Source organism: Lontra canadensis, unplaced genomic scaffold (assembly GCF_010015895.1).
Source record: "Lontra canadensis isolate GAN:19392208 unplaced genomic scaffold, GSC_riverotter_1.0 scaffold5, whole genome shotgun sequence".
NCBI classification, from domain to species: Eukaryota; Metazoa; Chordata; class Mammalia; order Carnivora; family Mustelidae; genus Lontra; species Lontra canadensis.
This window is the reverse complement of record NW_022630999.1, coordinates 2559671-2575719: the sequence shown is the minus strand read 5'-3', so window position 1 is coordinate 2575719 and position 16049 is coordinate 2559671. Positions and strand designations below refer to the sequence as shown.

General features: G+C 47.8%; 1 protein-coding gene across 7 annotated transcripts in view; it reads left to right on the top strand.

Annotated features, from left to right (window-relative positions):
* The first annotated feature begins 762 nt into the window (after positions 1-762).
* The window catches only part of CAPSL (calcyphosine like), a 29257-nt gene continuing 13970 nt past the window's right edge, over positions 763-16049 (top strand). For 5 of the 7 annotated variants that reach the window (XM_032851315.1, XM_032851319.1, XM_032851317.1 and 2 more), the window contains exons 1-2: positions 763-871; positions 14758-14894. In XM_032851315.1, the coding sequence (XP_032707206.1) occupies positions 776-871; positions 14758-14894 (233 nt within the window). In that variant the 5' untranslated portion in view covers positions 763-775. Of the gene's footprint in view, positions 872-1062; positions 1082-14757; positions 14895-16049 lie in introns of those variants that run through there. The other 2 variants (XM_032851316.1, XM_032851320.1) reach the window with 2 other exon arrangements.

Sequence of the window (16049 nt, the reverse complement as noted above, 5' to 3'; positions counted from 1 at the left end):
AATCCGTATAATGTAGAATGCCGAACAGAATGTGGAACTCCTGTCCTCATCATTAGTCTTGGTTTCTTTGGACAAGTTCATGACAGAAGCGAAAGAAGGGGTGGAAATGCTGAAGTCGGGCGATGTCACGGGTACAAGGAGGGAGGAGAGCGGGAGTTAGGTACCTTTTCTAAACAAGGGACTAGGCTGCTTCTAATCTGGCAAACTCATTGGTGAGCAACAAGTGTAAAAAGAGAAGGGAAGTGAGAAGGAGAAAAGAGGTAACCAAGGGTGGAAACAGTACAGAATGGCATCGTGTCAGCTTGAGCTTGTGGAGAAGGAGGGAGGACTTTGAATCACTTAGAATAACGTGGCGTCTCCTGTGTGTTAAGGTTTTCAGTGTCACCTGAGAGATAATGAGACACCCCAGCAGGGTGCAGCCTGGAGACAACAGAAGGGCGGGAAGGGGTTGCCTGAGGGAGTAAGACAATTTGCTGAACATCATTTGATATAACAAACGAGTTAAGTTTTGATGCCGTCCTTGAAACCAGACAATCGCCAGGTACACTTCCTGCAGGCTCCGCTCGGCGGGGAGCGGCTCCGGCTTTCACCGCCACCGCGTTTCCTAGGCAACCAAGGTGTAAACTTGAGAAAGGGCAGGGCCAGGGAAGGGATGGACAGTGAGTTGAGCCAATCAGGCTGCGACTCTGCTTCAGGGACTCCAAGCCCGTGCAATGAGCGCCGAGGGCGGCAGGCAAGGCCGCGGGGGGAGGGGACGCGGAGGAGGCCTCGGGGGATGGAGGGGCCTGAGCCCGCCCAGGCGCACACCCGGGAGCGCGTCCGTAGTTTCGGTTCCCAGCAACTGGTGGCCTCAGGTTATTTAGCATTGAAGGTAAATCAATGTTTTTGAACTATTATGTTGGCTTGATCACTTTGGTTAGTTTTAGCTAAAGAAAGAAAGAAGGAGAGAGAAGACGAAAGGTGTTACTTTCTAAAGAGAAAACCAGCAGTTGATGAGACTTCTTGGTTGTCTGTCTGGGGAGAAAATAGCGTGGTTCTGGGAGACGATTTGTCATCTTTTGAGAAGAGCGCAGATAAAAAGGTACAAAATCAATTTTATTCCCTAAAGGGGAAGACAATACACATCATGAGCAGTCACTATGTGTAGGGTACTGACGTGTGAAGCGTTTGGGTGAATTGCTTCATCTAGCCTGTACGACCATTGGAAACAGAGTTTCGAGGTAAAGCATCTCCAAGTCATTAATGCCATCAAGAGACTGAGCTTTGATTCAGACCTTGTTTTTTCCGGCATTGAAAGATGTGCTATTTCTGTCATACCCTGCTGAACTGACCACTTAGATAGAAAACAGCAGTGGGCTGGACACTGCTTGCTGGACGTTGTCGAGTTGATTTGACTGGTCACAAAATTGAGAAGGACCTTATTAAACAGCAATACTGTTTATCTTGCCTTCAGTCTCTAGGGTGTAGTTAAATCATACTAAGTAGATGAAATTGTTTCCAGTTTTTAGAGCTCCTATTTATTTGTTTGTTTGTTTATTTGTTTTTTACCAAAATCTCATTACTACAGAAATGTCTCTATTTTGTAACTGTATCTTAAATACTGAGATTTAAATTGTGGACATGTATTTCTATTTATATGCAAATAGCAGTGATCTAATAACAATCTAGTACACCCTGCTGAGTGCTGATGGTATGACTGGAGACACAAAGTTTACAGCCTTTGCCCTGAAGAACCTTACAGTCTAGTAGGAGAGGCAGTTCTGAAAGCGAAGAGTTGCATCGTGATTCAGCATGGACACTATCTGGGTTTTGCGCAGATGGTGCAAAGGAAGATACAAGTTGTTTCCCTCTGGTGAGAGTGGTTATGCCAGGCTTCACCATAGTGACTATACAAGGAAGATGAGGACTTTTCTAGGCCAACAAGTGAGGAAAAGTGTTCCTTAACACGGGACTGCATGTATAAAGGCACAGGGACAGAACACCATAGTGCGTGTGGGGAATATGAGTGGGTATAAATGCAGAATAGACTGTAAAGAGGTGAAGAATTGCTAGAAACAAGGCTGGGGAGATAGGCAGGGCCAGTGTCTACTTCAAATGTGAAGATGTTTACTCTTTACCTGTACACAGTGGGGAGCCACAAAAAGGTTTTTAATTAGAGTGTGAAGTTCAGATTTCCATTTTTAGAGATGGCTATGACAGTCATCTGAAGGCTGGTTGGAGAGGGGAAGACTAGAGAAAAGGAATGAACTAAGAGGCAATTTCAATAGTGGAGATGGGAGGTGACCAGGTCCTGGACTTAGGTGGTATCCATGGCAATGGAGACAAGGGAGGGAACAGAGAGGCAAGGGGTGTCAAGATGGTGAAATTCTACAGTATTTGCCTGCTGATTCAATACAGAGGGACGGAGGAGTCTAGGATAATGTTCAGTGAATGACCTGGGGAAATGGTGGTATCATTTCCTGAGGCAAGGAATAGGAGGAAAAGATAATGAACTTGGTTCTGGAACATTAATCTTGAGTTGCCTGTAGGTCCTTGAAGCGCACACATTTTGTGGGGAATTCGAAAGCTGACTGTGAAACTAGCACAGTGCATGAGTTGGAATAAAGATTCGGGAGCCATCGTGCTGTCAGTAGATGCAGCTAAAATGGCCGTGGGATGGCATGAGAGCATGACGAGGATAAATAACCAAATCCTGGGAAAGAGTAGCATTTTAAAAAGCAGGGAAAAGACAAGGGAGAGGCAAAATAGGTCAGACCTGAGACAAAGGGAGACAGAGGAATGTAGCTTCTTTGAGAGCGAAGTTTTAAGAAGGAAGAATGATCAACAGAGTCAAGAATGATCACTTTGCCAACAGCTGGGCAAAGTGAAATAGATGAGGAGTGACTCTTGGTGGTGGTAATCAGGTCGGCAGTGCTTCCTGAGAGAAGGCTCAGTGGAGGGACAGCGGAGACCAGACTGCAGTGGGCTGAAGTATGAATGGAAGGTGAGAAAGTGGAGAAGCAAGAGACTCCTCCAGGTAGTGGGCTTTGAAGGGAGAGAGCTAGAGGCAGTCTGGGATCGAAGGATCACTGCAGATTCATGAACTAAAAAGAGGAGCTGGTAGAGGGGAGGGAAGGGGCATAAATGATGGCTGAGGGTTGAAGAGGGGGTTGGAATTTGTGTTTTAGGTGGAGATCATTCTTAGATGGGAGGCAATTCTCACTTCCTACTGGGCAGGGAGGACAAAGTCAGGGTGTACAGACTTGGAGGAGGTGATGCAAGTGAGTTCATCTCCATTTTTACTGTGATTTTCAAGACAAGGTGTGGAGGAGCGTGGCATAGGTTGAGAAGATTGAAAGAGGAATCTAATCAATGTCAAACTAATATTTCAGGGTTTGTAGACCAGAGGTCTCTGTGGCAACTGTTAACCTTTGCTGCTGTAGCATGAAAGCAGCCACAGATCATGCATAAACAAATGCGTGTGTCTGTTTTCCAATAAAACTTTATCTACAAAACTGGATGGAGGGGCAAATTTGGCCCACGGGCTGTGGTTTGATGTCTCCAGGTCTAGATCATTTTAGGGTATGTTGGCGTAAACTCAGGGTCTTCTTGACAACTGCCCAGGGTAACGTGGATCTTAGTTTCTTTGGGGGAACAGAGGTTGAGAGCCCGGAAATCATCAACGTGCTCACTTCTGATTCCAGGATTCACACTGGTGTTCTCCATCAGGATGATATGGTGGCTTCGCATGATGTCGTGGGAAAAACTATCTGGATGCACTGACACAATTTCTAGAAGGACTCTATTTCTTCTGCCAACTGTGGCAGAACCTGCCAATTTCCTCTTCTTTATAAACACAACCTGAAGGATGGCAAAGTACCCAGCCCAAAATTAGGTTTCTTAGCTGTCTTAATCTGTTTGGAGTGCTCTAGCAAGATACCACAGACTGGGTAGCTTATAAAAACAAAAACTTATTTCTCATAATTCTGTGGGCTAGGAATCCAAGACCAAGACACCAGCATGGTTGGGCCCCCTACCTGGTGTAGAGCCATCACCTTCATGCTACTGCTCAGGTGGTAGAAGGGGCAAGGGATCTCTCTGGAGCTTCCTTTATGAGACACTAATCCCGTTCATGTTTTACCCTTGTGAATTAAATACCTCCCAAAGTCCCCACCTCTTAATACCGGGAGTTAGGACTTTGATTTATGAATTTTGGAAGGGTATGAACATTCAGATCATAGTGCTAGGTATGAACATTCAGATCATTGAGGGACTGGCCAATGAGATTTCAGTGGAAGGAGTTGGGTGGATTGCTGTGGGAGCCATTAAGAAGGAATGACTCAGCTGCCAAGTGCACTCTCCTTGTCCTCACTCTTCTCTGCTGCCCGGGGTGTGGATGTAATGGTGGGAGCAGCAAAGGTTCTTTTGTAACTTGAAGCAACTCTGAGGATACAAACAATGGTAAAGTAGAAAGATGGTAGTTCTTTGGAACATAGACTCTCTGAATTGCCTCCAGACTCCTTTACATGAGAGGAAAATAAACCTCTATCATATTCACAGACAATTACGTGTTTCTGTTATGAGTAGCTGGACATGATTTCTGTCTGATATGCTAGCTATGCAGATACTGTCACTCTGACATTGGATTTTTATCCATTGGCACTTCTTGGTTTTCTGGAAGTATCAGTTAAAAGCCTGCAAGATGCAAATAGTTGGCTGGATTTCTAAGTGGCTATAAAATAAACATTATATGGACAAATGACCCCAAAGGAGGCATTTTCAGTGACCATAAAATAGTTACTTAAGTGATTTTGGTTTCTAATGTTGCAAAAATACAAATGGTACTCAGACCTTTATTCCCATCTAAAAGTAGTAGAAGATAGACATTTGGGGTTTGTCTCTGCAGTGGGTTTGAAATCACTGAGGCCAAGGTCTCACAGTACCTGAAAAATGGGATATTGGAATGTTGCCTGGTTGGTTCTAAGAGCATAGTCACTAAAACCAGGGAGTTTGGAACGAAAGTTTTATTTTTCTTTTGTCTTTTTTGTTTGTTTGTTTGCATTTTGTACACAAATCCAGCCAAATCTTTGCTTACTTTTGTGTAGCTTAGATCTTTTCTTATTCTGCCTCTTTAAGATCTTTCATGTAATAGGCTGTCTGACCGGAATAGATTGCAAGCAATTTCCTGGTAAAAACCCCAGAGACTAAAGGCAGAGAAAGATGGAGAAGGAGACAGCAAGGAGAGTGTTATTACACTGCCTCCTGCCTCCAGAGATTCCCCGGGGATGCTCATTATAAGGATCTCGTAAGCCTGGGACCTCTGGGCTTTAATAAACTGGTATCACATTGTGTTAGTTATATGGGTTCTTGAGTATAAGGCTGAAGAGTATTTTCTCACTTCTTCGTAGCCAAAAATGCTGCAGAGGTTGCTGAGTGCTGATAAAATTCTATGGAGAGAACAGATTATAATGGAGTTACTTTATCTCCTCTCGACTATTTCTCAGGGGGGAGCTTCTCTCCTCACATTTGATTGCTAGTTATTTTACTTGGGTAAAGGTCAATATCTAAGGTCAAGCCAAGCTCTGTACACATAAGCTTTTGCCAATTATATCAGTTAGAAATACTTTAGGCTGTGATAGAGAACCTGACTGACAGGTTCCTCATGACAAGAGTGTGGAGTCAGGCAGTTGCTGACTTGGTACAGCAGCACAGTGATAGTAGGACTTTAAGTTGGTATCTGTGATTCCCTTGGCTTTTTCCTCATGACTGCATAAAGGCTGCCAAATCTCTGGACATTGCATTCTTGTTCAAGGCAGGAAGAGGCAAATGGAGTGGAAGAGTTCTCCTAGAGCTCTTGGTACTTTCAATTGGGTTTCTGGCTAGAACTCATTCACGTGGCCACCCAACTGAAAGTGGAATGCAGCAGATGAAGGAGATTGGAATGACTTTAGAATAAGTCAGTTGCAATGTCTGGAACATCAGATGTAGTTCAAATTCAACAAGGTTAAAACTACTCTGAGGACTGGAAACTCCTGGAAGGGACCTTGGATGTTCCATTTATCAATGTGGTGTGGCACATAATGGGTGTTCAGTAAACAGACATTAACTTCAGGACCAGGACCAGGGTGAGGCAAAGCAGGCACCTAGGGCACAATATTAAAGGAGGCACTGACTCTTAGGCTTGGGCAAGTGCAATGTTGACATTTGCACAGTCCTGAGACGAAGGGCCTCCTTAAACATTGCACCCTAGCCCCCTACCTTACTGGGCCTGAATCCTGGCCCTGGTTGAATTAATAAAATGAAATTTCAAGCAGATGTATGAAGTAGACACTTTCCATCACTGATACTTATAATGCATTATTCTCAAATCATGCCATATCATAAACAGTAACACGAGGACTTAAGTCACATCTCAAAGAACAGCAGAGAGAATAAAAGACAATGATTTAGGAGACATGGGCTCTAGAGAAACCTGCCTATTGACAAAGGCTAAAGCATGAATTTTAAACATCTTGTGAAAATGTATTTTGGCACAGAGAGAACCTGATAAGATGCCAGACTTCAGTGATGTCTCATTTCCAGTGTGTTCTTATCAATAAAGTATAGATCTGCATGCCATCATACTTCAAATTGATGTGGAAATTATCAATCCAAACAAAAACCAGCTGTTTCATGTATTCATAGGTTGTGGAACAATTTTAAAAATAATTTGTGGGAAAAGAGTAAATGTAATGGAAGATAAACAGCTCAGTAGCTTTGACTTTGATTTTGGAAAAAAAAACAAACAAAAAAGAAAACCCCAAAAAACAAAAACCAACACCTTGTACATCACTCTGCTAACTGAGCACAGGCCCTGAGGCAGGAGGGAGAGGGGTTGTGTTTAGGACCCCCTTGTGTGGCCTGGCTTGGCCCTGTGCTGTTGTCCCCTTCCCTCCTCTGCAGTGAAAGCCTTGTAGCCCTCCAAGGCACTTTCTTCCTTGGAGCTCTGGCTTTCCTTCTCATTTCAGGAACCTTCCCTGAGTTCCCAAAGCAGTGTCTGAGCACCGGGGCGTCCCTGTTGAACATGGGGACGTCACAAGAGCACATTTAGGTGTCAGCGCTGACTCTGCCACTGCCCCTGGCACTTTCTTGGTTGGCCAAGGACCCGGGGTTCTCTGGGTTTATGCCAACGTCCTGGAATAGGACGGCAATGTTTGATAGAACCAATTGCCCGAGGCCATGTGCTCCTGCATGTAGAGCACTGAGCCACAGATGTGGCCCCCGGAGTGGTTTGAAATGTGGTTTAACACTTCTCCTCCTGCCTGAATTTTATCCTGTGTTATGTTTTAGTTCTCCTCCAGCCCTGTCACTCAAGGTCTCACTCCTGCCACTAGAGGGACCCTGTATCTCCTGTTGCTTACTTCTATTCTCAAACTCTGGTGCATCTTAAAACCCTCTGAAGGGACATCCTGGTGGCTCGGTTGGCTAAGCATCTGACTCTTGATCTCATCTCAGGCTTGATCGAAGGGTTGGGGTTTTGAGCCCCATGTTGAGCCACGTGTTGAGCCCCGGAAAGATCCCTGCACTCACACCTGGAGATTCTAACTTCCTGGGCTTGGGGTGGGGCATGGACATTGCTTCATCAACAACACCTCTGGTGCCCTTGTTGCTCCTGATGCTCTAGTTCCTTCTCTCCGCCAGGGCTGATCAATCTCGGGACTACTGGCATTCTGGACTGGAAGATTCTTGGTTGTCAAGGGCTGTCCTGTGCTTTGTAGGAAACTTAGCAGCATCTCTGGCTTCTACTCACTAGATGCCTGTAGTACCCCAGACACCTGCGGTGACAACCAAACATGTCTCCAAACATTGTCAAATATCCCCTGGGGATGGGGAGGGAGGGCAAGGTGGGTGAAATTGTACCTGGTTGGAACCATAACTCTGTACCCCCTCCTGAAGACTTAGCACCGTCCCTTGTTAGTAGCTAGAGATGCTAAGGGTCTGTTTCACTGAACTGAGCTCAAATGAAGTTTGGGTTCAATGAAGGATCCCCCAGGATGTCAACAACACTGACCCACACCTGTGATTAAACTTGGGGTGTGGGCAGGTTCCCAGGACTCTACTGCAGAAACCATGTCTTTCCTCAAATCATCTGGGTCTTTCATTTCAGTCTCAGAGGGGCATCTTCTAGCCTCCTGCTAGGCTACTCTGAGTGCTGGGAGCCAATTCATGCCAGAGGAGCATTTTCTAAGGGAAACTCTTGAGGAACTACAGGATTTTGCCATCTGCTACATAACAGGAGCTAGTTTATTGAACGGATTGGAGTCAGTAGAGATGGTTTGATATTTCCCTACCATTGCCTTCAAACACGATGTGTTGAATGTCCTACCCCATCCCTGGATGACATTTTAATTAGTAAAAGGTGCACTGAGTCTAAATCAAAATTTGAGTCTTACATCCTGTTCCCAAGTAGAGACCATCTAAAACTCCCCACATGTCCCCATCCACATAGGGATGGCCCTGGGCACAGGATCTTCCCCACAAAGCCAAGATGGGGAAAGGTTTGGCTTGGATGTGGGCTTGAGAGAAGGTCAGTATGTCTTCCATCTCTTAAGGGTGAGTTTGAAGCTCTACAGTTTAAGCAGCAGCTACCTACTCGTGACATTGTCTTGCTCTTTTCTTTTCTCTAAATAGAAGAATGTTTAAAATCACACAGAGCTATTATAGCAACTCTGGGTCCCTTGCTATTGAAATGGCTAATGTAATGGCACAGATACTTAACGGTTACAGAAATGCCTAAAAAGGTTTTTAAGGCAAGATTCACTACATGGCCTGGCTATGGGGAAAATGGGCTTGATGACATGAAGAGTCTTTCCAAAGACTGGACGGCTCTGCTGGCGGTTACTGTTTTCATGGGGCTGGGCTTCTGTGATTTCCTCAGTAGGACAGTTCCCTCACAGTACACACTGTTCCCCTGTCTCTGCGCCCCAAGCAGCGGGGTGCAAAGGAGGACTGTCTGGGCAAAACCATGTCCCATCATCACGGTGAACATCCCTGCGAGCCAGGCGAGGCCAGCCTGCTCTCCCTCCTCCTCCTCAGCCCACAGCCCTCCTCCTCTCTGTTCCCTCTACCACGTTTCCCTAATTCAGTTTCCCCCAACCCTTACAGGTTCACTTTCCCTTTCTCTAAAGTTTGTCTGACCTGACTAAACCTGCTGCAGTTCCCTCTGCACCTTGCTGCAACCATCCTTTTTGTGAAAGAGGAAAACCAGAAGTGTAATGTCACAGAAAACAGAGGGTAGTGTGCTTTACAGAGGAGACGTTTCCTCTGGATTTTGTGTCAGAGGATGTGGAAGATCTTGGTGCTCTCTCTGTATCGGTGACTGAATAAATGACTCCTGGGGCTCTCTCTTTGGTTTTAAGATCCATCTCTGTGTGTAAGCTGTTGGGTGTAGTCTCATGAGAGAGAGAGAGACAGAGAGATGGAGACCTCTCTCTTACTGCCATGAGAGAGTTGTAATTCAGCTTATGGCCGCAAGAAGGCACCAAAGGTTCAGTTTAAATCTGTCCCTGAACTCTGCAAAGACGACTTCTACTGAGACTCTGGAAAAGACAAACCCCCATGCAATTTTACCTTTCCATATCCTGTCCCACAATGATTCTTTTAAAATCCAAGCAGAGCGTTTTGGCAGGGGCAAGAGGCTGTGCAGCTGGACAGTGGGATGAGGGAGCCTTAACTAGCTTCTGTGTGAGGAACCCAGTGACCCTTGCTGCAAAGTCTCCTTTGGCTTTGCTGCTGGAGGCTCCACCTGGCCTGTGACCCACATCTCCAGGTCCCTCCCTATATTTGCTCTGTGAATGTTCCTCCTCACCCGCTGGGGGAGCGTGGGGGGGGGATGTTGGCGGCGGTGGAGGGTGGTTGATCTCTTCCACCGCTGAGCCCTCCCTCTCCTTCACACTGTACATTTGAGTACTCTCCAACTCAGATCTCTTTTCCTCTCTCTGTCCCTGCTGCCAGTACCTCCGCCCAGTCAGCAAGACCTCTCACCTGGCTGTCCCCAGTCTGTGCCATACTGAATCAGAGGGCTCTTTGACAACAAACTGTCACTGCCTTGTTGTCTCCTGTTGCTCTCGGTACAGGATCCAAACTGCCCAGCTTGTGTCCCAGGCTCCTTGTGATCTGATGTCTGCTTAGCTTCCCAGTGTCATCTTTCTCCAAATCTCCCCTTTCCATATTCCCTCCCTTTCCCAACAAGGGCTTCATCGCACCACCCGCCCACCATTCTGCAATCATGCTAGAATACTTGCGTTTCTGTAATTATACCACTTTCTCTTTCGTTTGGGCCTTGGCACTCCGGAAGTGTACGGTGCCCTTCCTTCTTCTGCCCCCCACAACCCTAGCCTGGTTAACTACTCTTTCCTTTAGGATAAAAGCTTAGACAGCCCCTTCTCTGAGAAGTCTTCAGAAAGCCCCACTCAAAGTCAGGTTAGCTACCTTCTTCTGATTTGTGGTGGCTGAGTAGTAGGACTGCTCTCCCCCACCCCCTTACTCCCTCTTCCCCAGTCCAACCCAGTGACCTGCTCTAAATTAGGCCCTTAATAAACATTTGTTGGAGAAAGGGACCCAGCCCCCCTGGGGAAATGCGCAGACGCGGTGTCAACACTAGGTGGCGCTGCGGCCCCGTGCCTGGGGAGGGCATGCTCTTTGGCCGTCACCAGGCAGGCTCCTAGAGGCTCAGGGAGGGTCTTCTGCAGTCTAGGGACGCGTTATGTCCTGCAGTGATGTTAAGTGACACACGTCTGGGGACAGACTCTTGCCCAGGTGCCTGGAGCCTTAAGGCAAGTTCCGGAAGCCCTGAGTGCTGTCCTTCATCACCAAAACCCTGCCCTGTTGGGTTTTCTTTGAAACCCCCCAGTTCTTACCAAACTTTGTTTCCTGGCCTGCTTAACCCGGGACTTCAGTGGTTAATCTTCAATCAAATTTAAGATTCTGCGCTGTTCAAGGAGTTGCTTCTCAGAGTCATCCTTCCTCTCTGACACTTGTGACTTGAAAACAGCGCACAGAACATACGTTTGTTGATGAACCAGGTAACTAAGCAATGGATGTGAGTGGTTAACTCAGGCATTTCAAGAATCATGGCAGGAGGGAATGGACTTCTTTTTACTGAATGTATGAGTCAACTCCAGAGGCCACCACGTGCATGGTCACTGTGTGGGGTCTGGCACAGGAGGTAAAACCTGCAGGAGGCTTTCCTGGGCTCTGCCCTGCTCTCCTATAGATGGGAACCACCTACTGTGCTTTGAGATTCTTTTATCTTATTTCACAAACATGGTGAAGTAGAAAGAGCTCTGCTGAAACGTCAGAAGACCTACGTTTGGGTGTCAGCCACGATCTGGGAGCAAGTTGCTTTACCAGCGCACGCCTCAGTTCCCCAGTCCGCTGAAGGAGGAGGGGCTTGGGTGACCTCACGGTCCTAACGGTGTGTGAATTCCTGGGAGCCACACCGAAGGCGCCCCCCGTTGCTTTATCAGTGAAATAGAAACCGTAACTGTAACTAGCTCACAGGGTTTTTTTTTTTTTTTTTTAAATTGAGGTGAAATTTACATAATGTGAAATTAGTCATCTAAAAATATACTGTAGATTCGTAATGTTGTGCAACCACCATCTGTATCAGGTTCCAAAACATTTTCATCACCCCACCTCCCGCCCATCTAAAAAACTCCACTCCCCATGGCCGCCTTCCCCCAGGCCTTGGCCACAGCCAGACTGTGTTCTGTCTCTGTGCATTTGACTGTTCTTGATATTCCCTGTACATGGAATCAGTGTGTGACTTTGGCTTTTCCTTCTTGTGTCTGTGCATGCAGAATGGCTTTGTCCCGCTCTCTGCCTGTTGCATTGCTACTCCCCCCTTCAAGGCCAGATGTGAGGTCCCTTCCCCAATTCCCACGGCTCTCTGCTGAAGCACCAAGCTTGTAGTTTTCTCACTTTACCCTAATCATCCATGTGCACCTCCCCTTCTCCAGCTGCTAGTGAAATCTGGGCTCCTGAAGAACAGGGACAGACCTGGGTTCATCTTTGGGTTCCCAGCACCCAACAGATTCTGACCAATGGTACCTACCCAACAAATAGCTGTTGAATTAGCAGACGAGGCCACTCTTTATGTGGGTCAAGGTTACACTTACTGCACAGAAGGACCAAGCAGGAGCATGGGAACAGTAGAGGATAATGCAGTGTTATTATGATCCCAAGCCCGGGTCCACAAGGAGGTAGGGCATCTGAAGACTGGGTGACCTTGGAGAAGCAGAAGCGTGTTCTGTCCATCTGTTCCTCTGTGGATGGACATTTGGGCTTTCTGTGCCTTTGGCCACCATGAGGAATGCGGCTGTGAACAGGACACACGTGTTTTTGTTTGAGCTTCTGTTCTCAGTTCAGCTCCTTGGGCGTTTGTGAGGCCTGGGCACATGCCTACCCTGGGTTCTGGAGGCATAAACTCTAGCAACTGACGCTGTTAATTTTGAAGGTGTGTCAGTAGGGCCCCACATGGGTCCTTTCTCGTGCTGTCTCTCACACACCCCGTTACTGGTTTGTGGCCTGTGTGTCTCTCCATTCCCCGCCTGCCCCTGTGACTGGTGTGGCAAACCAGAACCAGTAGGGCGGGGTGAAAAAGGCAGGGGAGAGGTAGTAGAAATGAGGACACGGAGGTGAATTGGGGGAGGGGGACAACCACTGGGCAGATAGCATTGAGTGAGGGCTGGGGGCCTGAAGGAGCTATCACTGAGGTGGATTTAAGAATGAGGAGGGCACAAGATTGCTGGTTGCCTTTCCAGCTCCCTTGGTGGCGGGGAGGGACATGGTGGTGGTGCTGCTAGCAGCCTCTGGTCAGGTCTGCTCAGGCTGCTCAGGGCTAGGAAGAGCCTCGGGCAAGGCTAGCTGTGTAAGGGGGCAGGGGGTGCCTGGAGGGAACTGGGGTTTTCGTACAGAAACCCAGGGTTCTGACTGTGGCTGAAGCCTTCTGTGGGGTGCCCTTAGGGCTAGAAGCTGGGGTCAAGCTCCAGGAGTTGTCAGTTTGACATCAGGTGACAAAATAGTAACAGGAAAATGAAGGTTTGAAGAGGCTAATGCTGCCAGGAAGGCAGCTGATTTGGGCTGTGGCTGAGATTGCTGGATGAGTTTGAGACCTGTGTGTACAGGCCCACTGGGAGTGGAGAGAGAGGCCTCCGAAAGCATGGCGGGTGGCCATCTGGATTTCTGGCAAACCCGTTCCTTCGCTGCTGGAGGAATCGAGGAAGGATCCAGCCAGCTTTGGGCAGACCAGTTTCTTCTTCATGTGGAATAAAGCCACCAGGACCTAATGGACAAAGTCCTCCTTCTTGCCTTGGGGGTCTAAGAGAACTGAGAATTACTCCCAGTTACATTCATGTCGTGGGAACCAGAATGTGGGTCAAGAAGGAGAGAACTTCTAAGTTGGCTCTTGGGACGTGTGGTAGGAAATAAGGCAGTTGGGAATTCACATCCCTGACTTATCTGTTGTGGTCTCAGTTTTCAGTTTGAGTCCCTCGCTCTAAAGTGAAATAATGAGATTTTTGTGGGGGAGAACTCACCACTTGTAGTGTAGATGAACAGCCTTAGAGAGTATCCGTCTGAGAGTTGTCGGCCCCGATGAAAAGAATTCCCTCCTCCTGGTGTGGGCCTCAGGAGAACTGCCAGCACTAGGCCAGGGACAAGGCGTGGGAGGGGGGGAGCCCTTGAGCCAAGGGCAGATCCATTCCAACACCATCTTTTCTGCATTTGAATGCTGTGTCTCCTACCCCTCAACTGTCTTGCTCCTTCATTCACAACTCCCATTAAGAAAAGTAATTTCTAGAATCCCTCATTTGCTGGGTCAGTGAGCTCATAGGAGGATTAGTTGTTTTTGGAACAGGGAGGAACTGTAAAATCATTCAAGCCTTTCACCTGACAGAGAAGGAGAAACCAGAGGCCCAGAGATTTGCTCAGACGTCGCTGGGAGGGAGTTGGAGTCTGGACTAGAACCTGGGTCTCCAGGCCGTCATCCCAGAGTGCTTTCCACTTCTGCAGGTTCTGAAACTCCAAACCGCCCTGCAGGAGTTTGTGTGTGGCTCAGGGACCTCTCAGGAGGGAGGTTCACGGTACCCACCCTCTCCTATTTCTGAATATTTAAAACACAAAAGCCAAACTGTAGCCCAAAAAAGATCTTATATCTACTTGTCAGGAGAGAGAGAGTATCTGTTTACCGTTCTCTGTCTCAGGAATCCAGGTAGTAATGAACACCAACCTGTTAATCCAAACATGCCAGTTACGGGCAGGGATTACGAGGGCCCAGTGTGGAGCAGCTCAGCCAAGACAGAAACAATAAAAATTAATGTTTAGACCAAAGAGGAGAATATTAAATGTGGAGTCAAAGGGAATATGTAGAATGCTAACTACAAGAAGAAAGCATAGAACAGCGACTCAAAAAGGAGAATATAGGGAAGGGGGACTTTTCATTTTATGGTGGGAGGAGTGTTTCGACAAAATGAAAGTGTATCTGGGAAAGGCTGTTTATTTGAACTGTTGTCCAGGCTGGAGAAATCAGATGTCCTCAGGACCAGAGAAGTAAGCAAGGAATACTCCAGGCACATAGTTGTTCTAGCTAAAAGCTGGAAATTCTGAGAAGTTCGAGGCTTTTCCCAGGAAGTGGATGAGAGTGCTTTCCTTCTGGGAGAGGCTGCTGTCCCCCTGCCCAGCCAGAAGCTGGGTGATGAGGCCCGAGCTCTGCTGATGTGCTGCGAATTTTCCTCTCAGATGGCAGGGACAGCACGGCACGATCGAGAGATGGCAATCCAGGCCAAGAAAAAGCTCACCACGGCCACTGACCCCATTGAAAGACTCCGACTGCAGTGCCTGGCCAGGGGCTCCGCAGGCATCAAAGGACTCGGCAGGTAGGATCTGGGCCAGGGGGTGGCAGGGGGCCAAAGTAGAGATGCGGGACACAGCCAGGTGAGGCTATGACTAGCTCTGGGTCTTTGAGCAAGTCTTGGCCTCCTAGGGTCTCCATTCCCTAGTTGTAAGATGCAGTTTGGAAGAACTGATCTCTGAGGTCCCTTGTGACAATTTTTAGTTCTTTGTCCGAGATTCAGCAAGGCTGTGTCTGTGACAAGAGAGCCCAGCTACTGGGACACCTGGAAGTGAAGGGAGAGGCATGTCCAGGTCCCAGAGACACGGAGCAGGACCTGGAGAGAGACGCTCCTAGCAGCTGTGACAATAGGGGCCGGCGTGGAAGAGGGAGGAGGTTGCTCTCAGGCGGTCCTATCTTGCTCACCTCTAGGGGGCCACAGGAATTGCCTGTGGGATATCCCACTGCAGTGGGATTCTCCCAGCTCCATAGAGCCTGTCCTCGGACCCTCTGATAGTGGGAGAAGTCCTCGAAACCTAAGGAGAAAGAGATTGTTAGCCTCCAGTGGGCAGATCCTGTGCATTCTCTCTCTCTCTCCTTTTTAAAAGATTAAAAAAAAAAAGATTTTATTTATTTATTTGACAGACAGAGATCACAAGTAGGCAGAGAGGCAGGCAGAGAGAGAGGGGGAAGCAGTCTCCCTTCTGAGCAGAGAGCCTGATGCGGGGCTCTATCCCAAGACCCCAGGACCATGACCTGAGCTGAAGGCAGAGGCTTAACCCCCTGAGCCACCCAGGTGCCCCCTTTTAAAAAGATTTTTAAAAATTAATTAATCAACTAATTTACTTGAGAGAGAGAGCATTTCCGTGGTGGGCAGGGGGAGCAGGGAGAGAGACAAGCAGACCCTGAGTGCAGAGCCCAGCACGGGGTTTGATCCCACCACCCTGACTGAGCCAAAATCAAGAGTCAGATGCTTAACTGACTGAACCACCGAGCCCCCCATTACCTCTCTCTGACAGACTATAGGAGAGCCTGCCATGAGCCAGGTGCATGTACATTCGTGGGTGAACAAGGCCCCTCCAGGCCCCAGGCAGGCCTTAGACTGAGGAGACTGAGTGTCACGGAAGTGAGAATCTCCGTGGTGACATCGTGTGTGAGAGAAGTACAGGGCACCCCCGCAGGGGACCCGGCCTCTTGTGGA